The sequence below is a fragment of the Corvus hawaiiensis genome, chromosome 5 (assembly GCF_020740725.1).
Source record: "Corvus hawaiiensis isolate bCorHaw1 chromosome 5, bCorHaw1.pri.cur, whole genome shotgun sequence".
NCBI lineage: Eukaryota > Metazoa > Chordata > Aves > Passeriformes > Corvidae > Corvus > Corvus hawaiiensis.
Window position 1 is genome coordinate 55,857,137 of NC_063217.1, and position 21,208 is coordinate 55,878,344.

Genomic DNA, 21,208 nt, shown 5'->3' on the forward strand with positions numbered 1-21,208 from the left:
ATTTAAAAAATTATCTTTTCAAAAATATTGAGCAACTTTTGAATCCTGCTGGCTTTACTGGTATTTCTGATTATTCAGCACTTTTGAGCATCAGACTTCTTTGATTTCAATGCCCAGCTTTAATCACCCAGACGAGGCTAGATGACTATCTTTGTTAGCATATATCAGATTTTATATGTATGTGTATGTCTGTCTTCAATCATGTAAGGATGCATAGTTTGTGGTAATTCAAATTGTACCCATAAACAGGATGTCAATAAAAATAAATTGTGGTCAGAAGCCTGCTACGCATTCGCAGCTGTCAGATGACTGGTTGAAGTATCTAGTGCTTATCTTCAAGAAGGTCCTACATGGAAATTAACCATCTTGTTTGGATTTTCATACTGGCTCTAAGGTTGCCATGTGTTTTCTCACTCTTTCAAGTGTGCCTCTGTGCATGGGGCATTGATGTTCAATGCGAGTCCAGTAATTAAACCCTAAGCCGTGAATGATCCTTTGTCATGCCCTGCCAGCTTCCACTCCAGCTGACTTAGAAATAAGGACAAAGCTATCCCACAGCCCTCCTCACTCACAGCTGTGCTCTAGCAAGGTACAGCTTGACCTTAGATCACTTCTAAGATCTGCAGGTTAAATATGCTGGCAGCTGGAGCAAGGGCAGTTAAAACTGCTCCAAAGAGGAGTAAAAAGCAGTGCAGCCTGATGGGAGGTGCTGGGCTTTAGGTGATAAACTCAGCAATTGCTTGGGGGTGCCTTTTTTTTTTTTTTTTTTTTTGAATGCTTGGGGGCATGATTTGCTTGGAGTGTGACATGAGAGGCTGGAAGGTGAGCTGGAGGGATAGCTGCCAGGTGAGTGCCAGTCATGCTGCCCACAGGGATGTCTGCTTTGGGCTTGGCCAGGTGGTCGAGGCAGCCAGTAAACCTGAGACTCAGTTGAACTCAGATGTGATGTGTCTTCTTTGAGCTGTCATTTTAATTAATGCTAATTATACTCATTAACCAGTTTGGCAGTCATCCTGAGGGACAGTGATTCAAGTCAAAGTTAATGTTTTTTACCAGTGCCTTCATCACTACATGCATTGCTTCAGTCACCTGATAAATGTAAATGTGAATTCCCCTGTCCTAAGAGCAGAAGAAATGAGAAGAGGTGTGCCCAGCAATAGGCTCAGTGTAAACCTTGAATTCTAACTTGGAAGACGCCAGCCTTTGGCAGAAGCAGGGATCTCACATCAGTCCGGTGTAAGCCTTGCACAGTTCTGGGCTGTGGACTGGACCATACACCTGGTATGGATAAGGCAGAGGTCTGGGGTAAGGATACAGCTGTGCCATACTGCAGTGGGCAAAGCTTTGGCTTATAACACCTGCTGTGTCTCGGTTCCCAGCCTGTTTTATTGAACTAGCCTCCAGATTTTGCACTGCTATCTCTTAAATATTGTCTGTCTTGAGGAAGTGATCCTGGGCTTAGTTTGCTTCCAACACAGATGGGACTTCCCAGGTCAGACACTAAATAAGGATTTATTTTAAGAGCACTGAGATTTTTAGGAATTCAGAAGCAGAGAATGTAATTATTCTTAAGCCTGTGAAAATCACATTTGAATCACAGTATAAAATGCCGCAGACAGTTGGGTACCTTAGTCCCCCTTCTTGAGGCTGGAAGGATAGAAGCACTTTGAATGTAGGGATAAAAATACATGTTTTGAATAAGCCATTGTTAGGAAACAATTCTGACAGAAGTGAGGATGGTTCCTGCAATTGTTAGTGTGTGAAATTTTTACACCCCTGTGCTGCCTGCAAGGGCAACTTTAAAAAGCTACTGCCATCGAACACCTGTGGGATAGCCTGCAAATAATGAGTTGTTCCAAAATAAGCCATCATACAGCACAGCTGTTGGTGATTTTCTTTGCTGTAGGAGGATGGAGGTGTTGAGAGAGTGACTGAGTTGGCTGCTTCACCCAGAGGAAGCACCACAGTCTTTGTTCAAGCATATCTAATTGCTGGATGGAGAAGACTTAAGAGCCTCTCTTTGTCTCAAAGAGCTCTCTGGCTACATGGTGAATTTCAGGGCCCAGAGTCAGGTGTTGTAAGGCTTGGGAGCTGATTTTTAGCAAGGCTGAGTTGGTATCAGTGCCAGTACCACCTTTTGCTCAAGCCAAGAGCCAGAACAGTAAGGTTCTCTCAATTTTACCTGATCAGATCTGCCATAATGGCAGTCACTGACATCTGGGAGGTTTCTCAGATATATTTCAACACCTTCTGTCAGCTCTGGCTGGCGACCAAAGACAACCTGGTCTGGTTTATAGTTTTAATATTTTACCATCATTTTCCCATTTGGCATTGACCTTCCTTAGAGTCAGGTGACTGGAAGCCCTCACCCACCTACAGCACTTTGTACACCGTTAGGCTGTTCCATCATTTCTGGATATAAAGAACAGTGGTCTCGCTGATTATCTGCAGTACATGACAAGTGCTGCTTTCCCCACATGCCACATGCAGTTCTTCATCAGTTTGCCCAACAAGTACTGAATGAGGCACTGGTTTTGCCCAGTTCCGCTAGGGTCAATGTTCAACAAAATAGTGTATAGCCTCAAGTAAAGAAAAAGAAGAGGCTGAGGCTGAGATGACAGCTTTTCATGTAATGGTCTCACTAAAGTCACATCATAAGCTTGAGTGACTGAGGTGAGCAGCTTAGAGTCCTTAGCTGGACACCCAGGTTTGAGTCATTGCCCTCAAAAGAGCATTTACCGGCATTGTAAAGATACCACAGAATTGCTCAGATCTTATCCCTGAACACCAAAGGCCTCCAACCTGCAGCCATTTGGTTTCCTGCAGAGCCTCAATACATCAGACAAAAAGTGGCCCAGCTCATGGCGCTTCCTCTCGTGGGTTTTTTGAGGAGGTGTTTAGCAGGAGGCAGTTTACTAAGGAGATTATTTTGTTCTTTTTGCTGCTCTTACTGTCAATGACAGCCAGCAGCAGAGCAAAGTGACAACGTGAAAAAACAGGAAGCAACTGCTGAGGTGGCAGCCGGAAGAAGGCAGGATATTTTTAACTGTATTTTAAAAAAAAAAACAAACCCACGGTGATAGCTGTTTCAGCTGCCAGCCTCTCTATTCACATGAGTTGTGTTTTGTGATAGCCAGGAGGCAAGAGCAGACATGGTGAGATCATCATCATGCCTTTCTTAGGTTAATCACACAGTACAGAAAATTTCTGTTACAGTAATGACTGGGTAGGCACTGCATCCTTCTTCTCTAATTACATGCCATTTGGAGTAGTTCTTTTCAGTTAGGATAACGCCTGTAAATGACAATGGATACGTCCCTTGCCAGGTGCCTGTTATGTAAAGATCTATTCCCTTCTCTAAAACTGAGTCCAGCATCTTCATTAAAATAATATGATATATGAGGAGAAGTTAATTTTTTCAGATGGTGTGTGAGAGTTAAACATTATCATTTTTGGGTTTTACCTTATGCAAAAGATATTGATCCTGCTGTCAGCTCTTCCAAGGCAGAATTTCCTTACTTGCAAGGTTGGTTTTAAAATAAGAAATGCTGCTACAATACATTTCTCTGGGCACTGATAATATGGTTATTCAGCAGCAAATCAGGCCTAATTATCTAGGGCAGTAACTCTGCTCCTGGGGACGCTTCAGCCATGAGATGAATGTTTGTATTCAGTGCACTGGGGGAATGCTCTTAAGGAAGTCATAATGAAATTCAGGAAGCTTCCTTTTGAGGACCTGAAAGCATGTTAGAAGTACATAACAGCCTTTGTCCCTAGAGCTACCCTTTCTAAGACACACCTACTCAGCAGTGGTTATGTTTTCCTGACCACACGAATGTGATTTTGGTCCTAGTCCAGCTTCCAGTGGATGGATGTCCATGTAAACTACATCATCCTGGTTGTTGCAAGTTGTCTGGGCAACAAGCAAGAATTGCATGGGCAACAAGCCAGCATTATGCTTTCATCCCTGAAGATGAGCACTCTGCTTTATAATGAAGTCACGTTGGTATTGCTGTGTAGGAAAAAGGTATTTATTGTTGGCTACTGCTAAACTGCTCTCAGGAAAAATTCATGAAGGGCTTTTGTTTGTCAGCTGTCAACATTCAAATGCAGTCAGCTGAATAAAATGCATTAATGAGGGGTTAGATTTCACCACACTTTTATCAGACAGAAAGATAGCAGGATAGGTAAGGAGTGAAATTCCCATTGGTCAGTTAGAAATTCTGTTGCTTTCAACACCAAATACAAAAGTGGTGTTTGAGAGGTCCTTATTACCCTCCTGTTCACATTCCTCAAACACCGAGTCTTGTTTTTACACAATAGTAAACTGAAGGAAAGTAAGCAGTGGCAGTGAGCTGTATGCAGTCACCTGCCTGATGTGGACAGCAGGTTGCTGGTTTCCTCTCATGTGCATGTGTCAGGAGTGTGCACGCAGGCCTTCCTCCTGAAACATGGCTTACCCTTGAAGTCGGGCTGCATTTCCTTAAAAATGACTTCCAGGGTCAGACACTGAAGTAAGAAAAAACTGCTGATAAATAATGAGGCTAAACACAATAACATGCAACAACAAAAAAAAAAGGTTTTACCCACATATCGCCTCCCCTCCAGGGTGGCCCAGGTAGGAATATTGCTGTAGCTTATGCAACTGTTACAGCTGCCTCAGCCAGTCAGCATAGTTGTTGTTTGATTTAGCTGTTTTCATAAAGCCATTTATCCTTCCCTTTCACCTTGGAGGAGAAAGACTGATGGGCTCTTGGTGGTGCTCTGCAGCAAGCCTGGTATTCAGCAGGGACTCCTGCATACTTACACGCATCGCCGAAGAAAGCCTTTTTTGGGCTGCTGTAGCCCTGGGAAGAGGTGTGCAGGGAGAGAGCGTGTCCTTGCAGCCCCTGCTGATGCCCAAGGCCCCTGTCTGCAACAGGGAGCATGCTTGGGAAGGTGAGCTGAGCGGGGAAGTAGAGGGGCAGGAGGACGCGGGGAGAAGAGTGTGGAGGTGATGCATGGTCAGGCTGTCATCCAGCCCTCTTGTGGTTCCTTCCCATGCCACCCTCCTCTGACCACGTGTGGGGTTCTTTGGAGAGATTCTAGAAGCAGTGGTTATATGAGGATCTGAGCTTCTCCTGGAAAAGGCTTTTAATCTGTGAGAAAGGAGTGAGCTGTGAAGGCTCAAAACTTTGATGGCAGCAGATGATAACACAATTCTTAATCTAAACCAGGATTTTCAATCTCCTTGCCAAATGTCTTCTAGCTATCTTCTCAGTACTGTATTTTCTATCACTTCTAAATACTGGTTTTTCTTGCTTTAAAATGTTGGAGTTCAAGGCAAATCCATTTTCTTTCTGGAAACGTGGGAGAGTTTTGCTAAGCCATGGTGCACCCATAAATACATAACCACTTGATTCTTACTCCCATGCAAACAAGATGCTCTTGCCGCACATTCACAGCATGTGCCAGCCTGGTGTCTTTGGCCATGGCCAGAGGACAATGACATTTCCAGCAGAGGCAGCCCAGCTTTCAGGATTGAGTTGCATTGTGGCATTGTTAACAGTGCCCGGGCTCCCACCAGGGCCTCGTCAGCTGGTGCCAGAGCTGGATGTGGGGGTTGCTGCTTGTCTCCTGGCCAGGGCAACATGGGTGCTGCCCACAGGGAACAGATGGGACATGGGCTGGAACATCCTGTCTCCAAGCAGAGCTGTATTTCCTTTTACATGGACATCTTTCTAATTGTAGGGTAACTGCCAGCAGGACAGTAGAGCTGAATCATGCTTGATCACCGCACAGTTTTTATTCTCTGTGCCTGCCTATAAAAGCCAATTGCAGATATTCTCACACATTTGTCCCTGAGTGACTGCTGAGGTACCCATGTGTCCCTGGACTGCTTTGAGGTGTTGGGGCAAGGCCCTACTGAGGGCTCTTGGCAGGATGTACTTAAGGTTAGCCAGAAGCTGAGAGAAATTAAGAAAGGTGCAAAGCAGTTTGCTTTGCTTTGTATTATCCCCAGAGGCCACTGTACCATTTGTAGGACTGGCTTGACACATTTTCTCATCTGTAGGTTGTGGGCAGCAGGTTAAGCTGAGCTTTGTCCTTCCAAAGTGGAGTTCCCATGCTCTGCACTCTGTGGAGTTAGTCTATACCTGGCAGAGGGATGCAAGATGAGAGGAATCAACAACCAGAAAAATGTGTTTCTTCAGCATGTACAGAATAGTGCTACATAAATCTTCAGTAGGTGTCAGGCTGATTGGCAGCCATCTCTTTTTGGCTGAAAATGGTAGTACATCTTGCCCTTGATTTTCACATGATTTTCCTCAGTTTACTACCATTACAAAGCAAAGATGAGTACTTAGCCTCTGGTTTTGTGTTTGGGCTTATTTCCTGTTTTTACCTCTGCCGTTTCCATTTCTCATTGTGTCATGGCATCTTTCTGAGCAGACCTGATAGATAGTACTTGTTTTGTATCAACATCCAGGGGGAGGAGCTCTGAGGTCTGGTGGACCCCAGTGAGAGCCCTGGCTGGATCTGGTTTTTCCTCAGGGCTGTTCATGTGGCTCAGTTGGTAGTTGCAGCTGATTTAGTGTCATGACATGCATCACATGAGATTAAGAAGGGCTTCTAGTGCAGATGTTGGGAAGGGTTCTAGGAGAGGCTGTGGGGTTTTGTTTGGTGGCGTTTGCTTTAATGCTAAAATGAGTGGCCTAGACTTCCAGTGAGTAGGCTTGTACAAATAGAGGTCCTTTTCTCAGAGGGCATGCATGTGTGCCCTGCACAGCATTTTGCATAGGCCAGCTATGCTAAGGGGGTCCATGAGTAGATGTGCATTCATTTCCAAAGGTGATTAAAGTGTGTCCTTCCATCCAGAAAGTCCTTAAACTCCTGTGGCCAGCAGCAGGAAGGCTGTGGACAGGATCCATATCTTATGTGTGCTAGAGCTTTGAACTGGCCGGAGCCTTCAAGTGGATCAGATGTTTTTCTAAAGTAAACTTTCCTACCCCAAAAAATATCAAGGAAAACTGAAAAGCCTTTCAAGCAAACCCCCAGACACATAGAGTTAAAAAGCTTACAGATGAGAAATGTAATTTTTAATATAGTGAAAGGTAAAAATAAAGAGTTCAGGATCGTAGGGAGTTCTGAGCTGCAATAGGCTGTTGTCCTTCTGGGCTGAGTAAAGTCATATCAATTCAGTGGCTAGTGAGGGAATAAATAGGTATTTTGCAGTATCTGCTGAGGTGTTACAGAAGTTCTGCTAACTCACTCAGCACAGGCCAGTCAAAAGCAAACCAGCACATAGAATCACCCACTTTGCCTAATGTCCACACGGAGGGAGCTGCAGCCCTGTGGTGCTCAATGTGTTACTTCTCCTGTCCAGCTCTCTGCCTGTCTCTGGCACAGGTTCCTGCTTTGTCTGCAGGTCTGACCTGCAAAAACATCTGCATTCCCCAGGTGTAGAAGGAGAACTGGGACTTAGAGCACCCTCTGCTTGAAATGCCAGCCCCATCTCTGGTGGGAATCACAAGTATGCGAGGTATCTGTGGAAATCCCCACCACCTCTTCCCTCCCTGTCATCACAGTGAGTAATTTGTCTCCTGTCAGCATCCCAAAACACACTGAAAGATGGAAGTTCTGCCTCTTGTATCTTACCTCTTCAGGCAAACTCTTAAGTATTTTAATGAATGTGTCCTTGTTTTGTGCTGTCTTTCATTTGTAGTGCCAGTCTTTTTGATCCCACAGATAATTAGGAGAAAATAACCCATAAAGCAAATTTTTCATGGAAAACAGAATAACAAACACTCTTTGACATTGAAAAGAGGAAAAAAAAAACCCATTGGCTGCAGAATTAGAAGGATGCAAGTGCATTTTTATGTTTAAAATTTAAAGAAATGTGTTTTATTTTCGATACATTTAGTGGTCTAATACGAGTTCAGGTGAGTCATTGTCTTTTTCCTCAGAGCAGGAGAAGAGAACAGAGACTGAATTCCCACTTCAGCAGATGTTTATCTCTGTTCTTAACCAATGTGGCTGTATTTTTGTGATGATCTGAGAGATCTTGTAAGATTAGAACTATTAAGAGCAAGTGTTCAGCTCTTCTATTTGCGGAGACAAGGTTGAAGAGAGGGCTCAAAGAGTAGGGGACTCAAGGAATGGAAATCCAGAATTGGGAAAGGGGTGCTTGATTAGTTTGGGAGCTGCTTTTTAGTTGTTTTTACAGTTGAGGATAGGTGGAGATGCTGACAGTCTTATTTGTGCTTTTGCAGATTTTCAGATTTCTTCCAGAGGAGATGGAAGGCAGAATCTTACATAGGAATTTCCTGAAAATGTATTGGTTTGTATTATGAAACATGCAGACTTTCTGGTTTTGTTGACTTTCTCATAAGCAGCAAGAGTAAAAATTGCAGTGTTGTTTTATTGGGGGTTGGGTATTACTGAAATAAATAGGAGTTTCTTTACATTGTCTGCATTGAGTTGCCAGGAAACTTCTTGGGATTTGGGGTTTTTTGGGTTTTTTTAACCGCACATAAAAAAGACCTACTCAGTTACAAGACTCCATGAAGGTCTGCTGGCCATGCAGGGACCCTCCCAATAGGTCTTTAACTAGAAAACATAGACTTTACCAAAGTTAGAAACCTCTTGTTGCTAAAGGTCCACAATAATTCTTTGTTGAGATGAGATTGACACAGTCAGGCAGGCTAATTTAATCTGCAAGAATAAGGGTAAGGAGAACTCTGTTGGTGTAGCAAATCTGTTCTTATTACTAAAACTTGATTTTGACCTTTGTGGAGATACTAATTTTACCTCCTGTTAAAAGAAAACTTTGGATGATTGCTCCAAGTCTGATGTACAAGACTTGAAAAATTCATCAGCAATCTTGATTTGTTTTGACATGCTTTTTGGCCTTCTACTGAGTTTTGTATTTCTGTTTTTCCTACATATTTGCTTGTAGGCAGTGTTGTTTGTTTGTTTGAATCCTCATGGTCTTGGCAGTTGAGTAGTGTTGCCCACAGGTCCCAACATTGTTCTTCATTCCTATGTAACAGGACTCAAATAATAAAAATGAGACAATAATCATAAATGAGATTCCAATAGTAAAAATGCCTTTCTAGTTCTGTAATCTGTAGGGCTTCCTTGCTGCTCTCTTTCATAAGACTTAGCTTTTTTTCTGATTTTTATTAATTCTTAAGTTAGAACATTTTCTTAAATTACCATGTTTATTTAGACTACTTCAGTGCCTTTGGCTCCTGTCATTAGGATGGCTTAGTGACGAGTCTAGAAAATAGCTCCATGACTTTGACAACAAAGTCTTTATAGAAACCTTTTCTCATAAATTGACTCATTTGCAGAGCCATTCCAGGCAGAAGAATGATCCACCCCCTGCCCCACATTCAAGGGCCAAGCAAAATGTCTGGACTGTGCTCAGTTGTCCCACATCAGAGAACAGGTCCAGCTGGGTTTTCTGGGGCAGAATTTCTTCTCTTGACATATGTCAAGGGCTGGTAGCAGAATCTCTTTTAATTACCATACGAGGCAAACATTTAACTATATGTTTCAGGTGATGCTGGTGAAGAGCCACTAAAGAGATGGGGAGAATTCATGCAGGGGTTCAGACCAGAACTAACTCATTTAATTGAAAAATTAGGACTCATTGCCCTGTTGAGTGGGTATGAGTTAAAAGATAATGCTCCAGTGTGCAGATTGCCTTGCCCAGGTTTTGTATAATGATGAACCAAACTGATTTTCTCAGAAGTCTTCATTTCTTCTGACACTGTTTGCTGAGTAGTACATCTCATCCTAAAAATGGGGATTGGTTTTGTTCCATTATTTGCTTAATTTTTCTTTCTGGATCTAAAAAATAAGGAAAAAAAATATATATGAGCTGCCCAGTTGTATATACTGGTTTGGTTTGCATCGATATTTGGAAAAGGAAAGAAGAGAGTAACAGAATTTAGTCCAATGGATACCCAAAGCCATCTGCTCCTCTCCTCGCAGCCGTTACATGTTTATAGCACAACAGCGTGAACATGGAATGTCTGTCCTTCCTTCAGGACTATGCTGGCTGTCTCTAAAGTGAGAATAAAATGAAGGCAAGATGTGTTGTAGGCAGCCACAAACTTCCATTGATTTTCAGCCTGATTTACATACTTTTAGTACTTCTCAAAATGCTTGGCAATCCTTAGCCCTCCTGGAAATCCCTTGTGGGGTGATGCTGGGCTTCTGTCACAGAGTGCAGCTAAGGGACTTGGAATCCTTCAGAGGCAGGATTATAGTTTCTCAGGGCTGGCTTAACCCAGCAGATTATATCTCTGTGGTTGGACAGAGCCCAAAGAGGCAGTAAAAAAATAATACATTTTTAATATCTGGAAGACAGAAAGCTTAATGAATAAGTAATAAGTTGCAGCACTTTCCTTTTCTTAGAAAAAATAGAGTGGCTGTATTTTTTTAAATTTTCCTTCATTGAGCAGTTTTCTCCTGTTGCTCTTTTAAAGTATCCTAAGGTGCTGAAACTTAGGACTGATTTTACAGAGACTAAGGAAGTTATATCACTGTAATCCAGGCTGAGAGAAGGAGAGTAGAGATTTTTCTGGAAAGGGTTTTGTTGATTTTGCTAGTGTGGAGGAAGGGTCTGGAACAGCTGAGTGGTTGCACCGCTGCTTCCAGCAGCATCTCCCTAGTAATGTAGCAAAGGAGATCCTACTGTGTGCCTGCAGAGACGGGCACACGAACAGGTACAGCAATGTTTCCATCATCAGGTTAACAAAACCTGGGTGTCTCCCAAGTTACATACCTGTATTTTGCTGGCAGCATAAGCCAGTGAAAGCTTTTTAAACAAGCCCAGATAGCCTGCAGTTTAAAAGAAGAGTGGGATGAGATTCTATCACTGGCCACCACCACTCTGCTGATACGGATCCCATCCTTGATCTCTAGAAGCGTCCAGGTTGGGCAGTGCTAAGCCCCTTGGAAAGCCAGCAAGCACATTTGGAAAACACCTCATGTTTGAAGCAGTGGTTTCTCTGCAGTTCTGGCATGACTCCAACCTGGATAACTCTGTTCTACCTGCTTAAAATCCCTCCTCCAGGTTTCCCTGGATATGGCATGAACCCCTCCTGTTCTGCGGTGCTGCAATGCTCCCCATTCGATTTCATACCAGCTACTCGTAAATTGATTTCTAGGTCATCTCTACCCCCATTTATTAATCAAGCTGGCTTCCTTGTAATTATTTCAAAGGATCTAAATGTGAGAGCAGTAAGTATGTGCACAGCTCTGGAGTGCAGTACCTTCTCTTGGTTTTTATCTGCATCACACAGCAGGTTGTGATCCCTTCATATTCCTTTTACCAGTGAGGTTTGGGTTCATTCACATTAGTCTAAATTGACCTGTTGCCCCCTGTGACTGTCCTTGTTGGTAGTGGAGCCAAAATGGCTATCCTTGAGAAGAAAGGGGAACTGGAGCTCACTGAAGATGTGGGATCCACTCAGACCTAGGGATCTGTTCTTCACATAGGCATTTCCTTCCACAGGTGGCTTGCTAGAGAATATTGTCACAGTGTTTTTATTTTGTGACTCAAACTTCCACACAAAGTCCATACCTCTTCTTTCTTTTCATATTTCTTTTTTTTTTTTTCCTCCCTTCTGGCATGTCAGTGTTTTGCTAAATGTATCAACAACAGAGGAGCTGCTGTTGCTTTGTCCCTAGTATTGTTTTTTCCATCCAGACCTCGGAACTGGGAGATCGTTGAAATCTGTGTCTTTTTTGTGACTTTCAGGCAGAATTGGGTGCTTCACTTTCCCCTTTGCCTGCAAGTATTTCTCTTCACACTATAAAATCAATTAGCTCTGGGTACTTTTTCTTAAATTTGACTGCCGCTAACACTGTGTTTGTTTCATTAACAGATTAGCTTCACAGGAAACCTGTCGCCGACAGCCTGCCCAGTGAGAAAACTCCAAGGAGAAGCTGAGGACAAACAACATCTCGAAGACAGTCCATGGGGACTGTACCAGATCCTCTGAGATCGGCCAAGCTTTCCCTGGTCTCAACTTCTGCAGAGGAGGAGCACCTGGGAGATCTGCAGCCTGCTAAGCACCAGCCCCAACCCCCCAGTGGTGAGAGGGCCAGCAATGGCTTCCCGTGCACCCCGTCCAGCTCAGCTGGGGTCTGCTCGTTCGACCTGAACTGCACAGCTGCTGCCGGCACACAGAGCTGTGAGCGGTACCACACAGATGATGACAGCCAGCAGGAAGCCTTTTCTCCTGGGCTGGCTAGCACAGCTGCAGAGGTGCATCCTGCAGATGTGAAGCCTGCTGGTTGTTCCCAGCCAGCGGGCATCCAGGCTCCGGCAGTGCCAGCCCTTGCGGCAGGAGGAGCCCTCTTGGCAGGGCAAGGGCCAGAGATGATGCCAGCCCCCCAGAGCTCCCGGCAGTTTGTGCAAGGCAGCCAGGCCAAAACGAGCTCCCTGACACAGATAGATGACTCTGCCTTGAAACCTCAGGGGAGTGATGATCAGCCAGCGCTTGAAGTGTTAAATTATTCTTCCCCTGGTGATCCTGTCGGGGTTAATCAATTCTGTCATACTTCTCAGGCAAACCTTCTGCAAACAGGGGAAAAAGACAGGGCGGCAGAAAAAAATGATTCCACTGTGTGTCAGTCAGCCTTGCCAGCAAGGCAAGCTGAAGCTGACCTTGGGAGAGTCGCACAGACCATTCTGGAGGCAAAAAGCGGGACTGCAGACATGGCACAGTCGCAGCCCTCAGATAAAACTGAAGCAGTGCAGAGCAGTGAGGCACCAGCCCAGTCTGGCCACGGGAGTCCACGTCCTGTACACAACCTGGGCCCCACGCCTGGGAGTCGAAACCCCACCCAGCTCTCCAAATTCAGAGAAACAGGTACAATGACAGCTCAGTCAGAGAGCAGCCCTTTTACTCAGGAAGCTGTAAGCAGGACATGGCGAGATGCTGAGGTGCAAGCCGTGGCTACCGTGGAGAGCAAATCAGCTTCCACCAGTCCAAGCATCTTTGCTGCCTTCTTAAAAGGGAATCTTCCTCCAGAGGAGAAGGAAGAACTGCACATAATTTACCAAGGAGGTATGGGGCTGAGCCAGGCTGCACTTACTGACAGTTTATCCTCACAACAAAACTTCCCATGTTCTCCTGGTATCACATCAAAATCGACTGTTGTGGCTGTGACTGCTTCAGCCCAAACCCAGCCTGTCAAACCGCCTGGAGACGTGGTGTCTCCAGTATCAGCAGATAATGTGAAACCTCTTCTCTCCTGCTCCCCTGCAGCTGTTACCTCCCAAGGAACATCTGTGGGTAATGCTGAAATGACCAGTGCAGCTCGTGATGTCAAGGATGCTGCTCAGCTGCCAATGGATGCTCCAGTCCCACCAAAGCCCATCCCAGTGGAGCAGCTTGACGTTAACTCCAGTAATCAAACTCCATCACAGTCTGGGACTGGTGCTGGTGAGCCAAGCACCACTTCCACCAATGCTGTCCCAGGAACAGGGAACAACGTGCAGGATCTCGTCCCTCATGTGGGAAGCAGCCGGTCACCTTTACTCTGTGGCTTGGACAGTGAAGTCAAGCAGAAGGAGGTCCTGGGCAGCTCTGACCAAAAGCCTGTGCAAAGCAAGGGTGCAAGTCAAGGAGAGGCCAGTCCTAATCAATCTGTGGTAAAAGCAAAGGAAGAAAACTTGGTAGTACTTGATCCTAAAGGAGGGGTGAATGTTGGCAGCCAGCCTGCTGCTGCCCATGTAAAAGCATGCTCAGAGGATGCGGGTGAGAAGGAGAGCAGAGGCCACAGAGACAGTGGCCAGTCTCAGATGGCTGGTGGCCAGAGCTTGCAGGCAGGACTGATGCCCAAGTTGAATGTGAGTTCTGCAGGTCTTGCCCCTCCTGTGCCAGTATCAGCAGCTCCCCAGCAGCAGGGCCTCCAGGCCAGGGAGTCCAGACATGAGCTCCACACTGCAGCAATTCCTGCTTCTGCTCCAGCTGTGCCGAACCTGGGGGAGAACAAAAAGCACTCCACCCCAGCCATGGAGGCAAGAGTACAGGTGAAGCAGTCCAAACATGTCAGGGATGTTGTTTGGGACGAGCAGGGAATGACTTGGGAGGTTTATGGTGCTTCCCTCGATCCAGAATCCCTGGGAATCGCTATCCAGAACCACTTACAGAGACAAATACGGGAACACGAAAAACTGATCCGGGCCCAGAACAATCAGACCCGGAAATCCATTTCCTCGGATACATCCTCAAATAAAAAACTGAAAGGGAGGCAGCACAGTGTGTTCCAGTCCATGCTGCAGAATTTTAGGCGTCCTAATTGCTGTGTCCGACCTGCTCCCTCTTCTGTGTTAGACTGACATGGTTTGCAGGGGTGCCTAAATACCTGCGGTGGTGGAGAGAATCCCTCCCCTTGAGTCCTGCTGTTTGGTTGTGTAATTGGGGTTGTGATGCAACAACAGTGGAACATGATTCCCCTTTGTTTTCTGACTAGCCACATGCTCCATTCTGCCATTATTATTGTCACAGCTGGTGTATTTCTACGTTATGCCCCAACCTTGACTGCTGTCAGATGAAAAGCTAGGCACTTAGCAAAAGCACAAATTTCAATTGCCACCTTGCTGCAGGGAGAGCAGCACCTTCTGATAAATCAGGAAGCAGAGGGATTGTCAGAATTATGGGAATTTATTTGTGTGCATTATGAGGTCTTACTCAAAGGGGTGGACTGGGGGAAGCTGAGGGAGGTGGAATTGAGGTTCAACAGCTGTAAAGACCTAACACAAGACAACTTTCCTGGTTTGTAAGTTACCCACGCTGAGGCAAGTCCATGAACCAGGCTATGGACATTGATCACCGAGCAGCCTCACCTCTGTTGATACTGTGGGCCACTGTTCCCAGGTGAGCCCCAGGGAGCCCGGTCTTCCCCTCCTGTTGAAATGCAGAACCAGGCCAAGAATGAGGATCAAGACTGAAGGATTCTCTCTTTGGGAGAAGCTAAGGCAGTGGGACGTTGGTGGCCAGAAGGGGAGGTGAGAGAGATGCTTTTTGTCCCCTGCAGTGGCCACTCAAGGTATAAGCCGGCCAGGCACAGGAGAGCGCATCGGTAGGTGGACCTGCATCCAGCAGGATGGTGCCCACCCTTACTCTCTGGTGCTCCTGCCAAGTCTTTAAAAAGCAGGAAGCCATTCTGCCTCCTCAGGTGGGGTGGGCAGCCTCCCAGCCTCCCGTGGCGCTGAGCACCTCTCTTCTAAATCACTCTTGAAAGTGATGTGGATCTTTCTTCTCTCTCCAGATATGCACAGTAATGTTTTCCCATAGCAGCAGGCTTTCCTGTTCATTTGGGTCCATGAGCCTCCATGTCTAGTGTGTTATACTGGTTTTTTTTTTTTTCCCTTTGAAGTCCTTAGCCAACTCTACTGTTTTTTTCCAGTATTTTGGTGCTTTTCTTGCTGCCTTTCATAACCCGAATACCATTTATTTAGCCTGTGTGTATTTTGTTTTACCTTACACTCTATATTATAAACCATTATACTGTTAACTTGAAAAATTTGCAGCAGTACTGAAATCTTGAGACAATCTTTGCTGTATTTCTGAACTTAGTTGTAGAAACTGCTAATAAAAGGTAGCTTAGTGACTGTTTCTCCAGAAGTATGATATACAATAATGTCTCAAATATATGTTGGTCACATTTCTCAATAATATTTTTCAACTTGGGAAATGTGTTTCCCAGTAGCTTTGTATTTTGTCCACTAGAGTTCATTATGGGAGGCTGGGGAACTCCTGCAGTTTTTAGAAAATTTAGTTATCAATCCTGCAAAGCACTGATGATTTGGGTATTGTAATCCTGCAGAGTACTAGAGTTAAATAGGAGATGCTTTTAGTTCATTAAAGATTTTTCATGAATCATGATGATAATTTATTTCTGTCTCTAGTACCACACACCTGACTTACTCTGTAGATCTTACTCTTACAATTTACTCTAAATCTTACAGGTTTAAACAGTGTAAATTAGTATTAGTATCTTTTTTCTTTTCTTTTTTTTTTCCTGTGAAGCCAACCTGAGGTGGTCCCCAGTTATTTAGGAGGCCAGACTTCTTGAGTATATCAACTGCCGTAGTAGCTGTTTCGGGGCGATTTTTCCCTAGCATAAAAGTAAAATACTGTAAGATATATTTTAACCCAGTGCAATGAAAAGTGTTGCCCCTAAGGATAGTACTGAATTGACTCCTCAGATATATACCAGGGGGCTTTATGTCACGTCCTTGTTCAATTTTTGTATGTTAAATTTAAGTCCTCTCCTACCTGTGGTGCTGAATTTTTAATTCTAAATCACCACATTAGAGAGCGTCTTCCCACTTCTGCCTACCAGGAGGAAAGTCTCCACCCTTTTTTCTGTTAGTACTGCTGTTTCCACCCCCTTCCTAGTAGTGTCTGAGATGTGAATATCACGTGAAATTTTGTGTGGGATTAATATTGACAGTATCATTAGGTCAGGTTAGTTGACAAGTTCAGTGTCTCTTCCCACATTGTGTCCATGTCAGCCCTGACGAGGTTCCCTGAGTTGTCTGCAGTTTTTGCTGTGTCCTGTCCAGGTCCAAGGCTCTGTGCTGCTCCTTTTGCCTCCCTCCTGCCCCTTCACTCACTAGCTGTTGCCCAGCCTGTCATCCTGTGAAGCCGTGTCCCTTGGCTCAGCTCGCATCCCCCTGTGCGCTCCCCTTGCTGTAGCTGTGAGCCAGCTTACTCTGAACTGTCCCTTTACAAATATGCTCAGTCTGAATATACAAGTTTATTGTCCTGGGTTTTTTTTTCCAGAGGAGAATAAACAGCTATCACTCATTCACTGATTTCCATGAATTTTATCCTTTAGCTTAAGCTCTGCAAAATGTTTTTAGCATATGGGTATGAGTTGCTTTATTGACACCAAACTGGGCTTGGCAATGAATGAGCAGATGCTGGGACAGCACTGGAATTAATGCTTCTTTGCAAGGAATGAGAGGTCTCCCCTGGCTCCTTGCAGCTTTTTTCAGCTGTGAGTTCCCCACAATAAATAACCTTTCTTCTAGGAAAATGTCACCAGTGCATTTGTACCACAAAGTGCCGATGGACAAGTTACTGAGTGGATGCGTCTGAATGACTTCATGGGCATAACTGAAAAAAAAAATGCAGTGCTCAGCCTGTGTTCAGGGCAAGTACTAGTGCAAAGAGGCAAGTTGTCCATGGCACTGTCTGGTGGGTGCAGAAGTCCTGCAGATGTGTGTTGGAAGCCAAGCAATGAAGTGCCAAAAGCCAACACATAAAAATGAGTCGATACTCACCAGCATATCTCATGGAAAATATTTTAGGTTTTGACTGTGCCTTGCTAGGGCAGACTGTAGGCAACCTGCTAGTTTAACTCTGGTGATTAGTGCTTTCTCTTGCACTAGATGTCTAAGTGACAATGTGAATCCTCAGTGATGACACATCTTTCACCAACAGTGAAACAACCATGTTGGGGGTAGCAATTAGCAAATATTATGCATGTGAGTGAGCTTGTAGCAGCCAAGAAAGGCTGTTCTTGGTGTCATGTCAGTCCCAAAAATGAAAATGGGCTTGGAGTAGTGATGTGGCAGAGAGTAGGTGGAGATGATCTATGTGCCACCAACCCATTCTTTTTCTCTGCCCAATGACTCAGAATCATATTGCATTACTTGGATGGGTAACAACCAAGGAAATCCATTTGGGCTAATAAAACAGAAAATACTTTGTTATTCCCAAGGGTAAATGTATATGAAAAATAAAGAAAAGTACCTGTGTTGTAGCCTAGCCAGTTGAAGTAACTCTTTAATTCATTTTATTTCAAGATCAGAGATTCTGGGAAACAAGCTATTTGTCAGGAAACCCTTCCCTGTCAGTTGCATCTCCTAGGAAGGCTGATGTAGCAAGAGCCATTAATAAAAGCAGTGAATAAGAATGGAAGCTTTACTTCTAGTTTCACTTGGGGCTTTCCACTAGGAAAGATGAGAACAAGCACATTTTGGTATTGCCAATACAATACCTGAGTTGAAGGAGCATCTCTTTGCAGGCATTTTGCAATATAGTCCTGGATTTCTTGTGAGGCTGTGACATCCATCTGTGTGCACTTGGTTGGGATCTGCCAGCTTTGTGTTGTTTGGGCACAAGTGCTGAAGTTCTGCCTCATTTCTGCTGACTTGGTTTGGAAAAAAAAGAGTGGGGAAAGAGCTGAAGGGGCAAGAAGGGGAATATCTGTCTTCTTCATTTCAGGTGAAGAAAACTTTCTTTTGAATGTAGAAGAAGAAGTTGCTGAGAAACATGGGCAGGGAAAGACCAAAGGAGAAGTAAAATAAAGTTGGTGTAGGTACTTCACAATGAATTCCCATTCCTATGTCTGTAAAGTCAGAGTTTTGCTTAAGTTTTGCCCACTTGTTTTCTGACCTCACTTTTTTTTTTATTTGTTGGTGTCCCATGTCTTTTAGGAAAATGAATGTTTCCAAAGGCTGTATATTTTGCTAGTATTTATAGATATATCCAAATAGGATTCAACAAAACCTCTAAGCAGTCAACCTCAGTTTATTACTGCTACTAAAACATAAGAGCTTGTAAAATGCACTGTTTGAAGAAGTATATTGAAGGGATTCAAAAAGGTGAATATATGCTCTAAAGATAGGACTAGCTTTTCTCTTGAGTTTCATTACTATGAAGTGTTAAAGTTAGAAATGGAAGTCCAAATGAAAATCAGTGTTGATGAGGAATTCAAATTGGCTGCCACTGGTTTTCAGTTTGGAAACTCCATGGAAATCTACCATACCAGTGTTTCATTAGTTAGCTCAGTATATGCAAGGTTTGTAGGAAAGTACAAATTCTATTAACTTATTTGCTCCATTATCTTGTTCTGTGTCTGTCCTTCTACACCTTTTAAAAATTAATGCAAAATTTTACCACAACAGAGTAACTCTTTTGCACACATCTTGTGGGAATGGCTGCTCTGAATGACAGACAACTGATTGTCAGACTCTGTGGGCTTAGAAAATTGAGGCCTGTGGTCTGAGGGAAACCCTTCCCTCCTTTTTCCCACCTCCCTGTTTCAGTAACTAATTTCTGCTGGTTTATGTTTTGGTGTCTCTGTGATGCCTGCATGAGTGGTCAGTATTTTCAGTTGTCCCAAAGACACACAGGTAGGTCCTTATCCAAATAGTGCACACTACCAAATATCTCTGGGTTCATTGGATGCTGTGGTGATCCATGGACCTGAACGTCAGCAGTTCCTGTAACTTGAACTGGCTGCAATATTCTCTTAGGGGCTTAAATTATCCCACTTGAGTCAGTGTAGGTGTTTAAAAGGAAGAATGAAGTATAACAGCTCCATTGAGCCAAACTGATTTTTATTTTTTTTTAAACTCTGAGATTTATTGTTTTTTCTGCTTTGGGCTTTTCTGAGTAGCTCTTCCTTCCTAGAGTTTATAATGTGGATTTTGCATCAAATTCTGGCAAAGAAGATTTTGCAAAGTGAAACCTACCTTTCATCATTCAGGCTTCTTTATAGAAAAAAATGATGTTATTACTGAGCCAAATCACACAGAGGGGAAATATTTTTTCCTCTAGGAAAACTTCTGCTGTAGGTAAGCTTATGTGTGTGTGTCCCTGTTTAAAAGGCAAGTACATGTGTGCAGGGCTCATGCATCACTCATGCTCTAATATGATTTTTTCCCTTTGCCCTGACTGAATGCTGGAGGCTTAGCATTTTCCACAACCTTGAGGAAAGTTTAAATCTTTCTCCTTATCTGGTTTCTAAAAAGCAGTCTGTGGGTGATAGGAAGCATCTGGTCTCATTAGGAATAGAATCATGTCAACTGGTCCTCATTTGAAATATTAGACCTTAAGTTTTTGTTAGCGTTCTGCTAAGACTGACACTTTATGGAGTAGAAATAAATGACAAATCTTCCAGCAAAGTCCCCAGCAGTTGTTTGCTGCAAAATTCGAGTCTCTCAGACACTTCTCAGCAGCTCTGCTACAACAGGTGAGAGGGTCCTCCTGACACTTCCCTTAGCTCAGTTCACAATCAATAGTTTCAAGTACATCAAAAGCAAGTTTAGATACTGCCCTGAGGAATTTCCATTAAATGGAAGAGAACCATTCGTGTGTTTGTGGCACATAAAATCACATCTGAGTTGTGAAGTAAAGGTCTCAGTGACACTGAAAAGTATTGGGAGTTTATGCCCAGAATTAAAGGTAGGGAGTGTATCTGAACTTTTAATTTCAAAAAACTATGGCCATGAATCAGCCAGCAGCAGAAGAAAACCAACTTGGAGGCTTCTAACAACAACTAATATTATTGTGGCTTTATTAATTTTATAGTTACACTGATTGAACGTGATGTAGTGTACAAAATAAAGCTAGTCTTAGGCTACCAGGTGTACCATGGCATTCATTTGAGACATACCAACAGAAGTTTGCATGTGAAAAGTCTTAAAGTGATACTAAAGCAATGTTACCCACCTGACCGAGTCCCTTAGGAATTTAATGTTTTGCTGTTTTACATCTGGTTTCCATGCTGAGTACAATAAAATGAGCACTGTCTTAATTATTCTGGGTCTCTGTTTGTAGGCTGACATGGGAAAAGAAAGGACTTTTATGGGTGAACATTCTGCTTGAATTTGTGAATGTGTGTGAGTCAGAGCAGAAACGAAGGGCTTTCTGGATTCAGGCCTGAGACCTGGTACCTTGCAAAGCTCAGCGTGGTGGAAGCTTCCCTGTGCTTTCCCTGCTGGAGAAGAGACCCGTCTGCTTCCTTCTGTGTAAGTGCAGCTGCCTTTGCACAGCTGCCCATGAGCACAGGCTCTTCTGCATCAGCTGCTGCTCTGCCCTTTCGCACGAATTCACTCAGCCTTTCAACAACCCTCTGCCACACAACACCACATTACTCACCCAGCACAGCCACCCCTGAGCCGAGGTGGAAAAGGCGGCGTTTGAACTCTGCGGTGTCACTGCTGTAGCAGATGGTCACCACTGCCCACCAGCACGCCTGCACACCACACACAAAGCCGAGAGCCTCAGCATCACAGTGACCATTTTCCTACTCAAAAAAGGGAAGTTTTGTGTCATAGTACAAAAGAGCATAAGGTAACAGATTATGGCAGTGAAGCATTCTGACCCAGTGCTGTTACAGATAAGGCATATCTATGTACCTATCTTCCAGGGGACATGAGGACCCCACCTTGGCACACACT

General features: G+C 44.1%; 1 protein-coding gene across 4 annotated transcripts in view; it reads left to right on the top strand.

Moving 5' to 3' along the window:
* Positions 1-20,562, top strand: part of GPRIN3 (GPRIN family member 3) — a 33,411-nt gene extending 12,849 nt beyond the window's left edge. For 3 of the 4 annotated variants that reach the window (XM_048304108.1, XM_048304109.1, XM_048304107.1), the window contains exon 2: positions 11,880-20,562. In XM_048304108.1, coding sequence (XP_048160065.1) covers positions 11,972-14,344 — 2,373 coding nt within the window. In that variant the 5' untranslated portion in view covers positions 11,880-11,971 and the 3' untranslated portion in view covers positions 14,345-20,562. Of the gene's footprint in view, positions 1-8,249; positions 8,318-11,879 lie in introns of those variants that run through there. The other variant, XM_048304110.1, reaches the window with a different exon arrangement.
* The last annotated feature ends 646 nt before the right edge of the window (positions 20,563-21,208 follow it).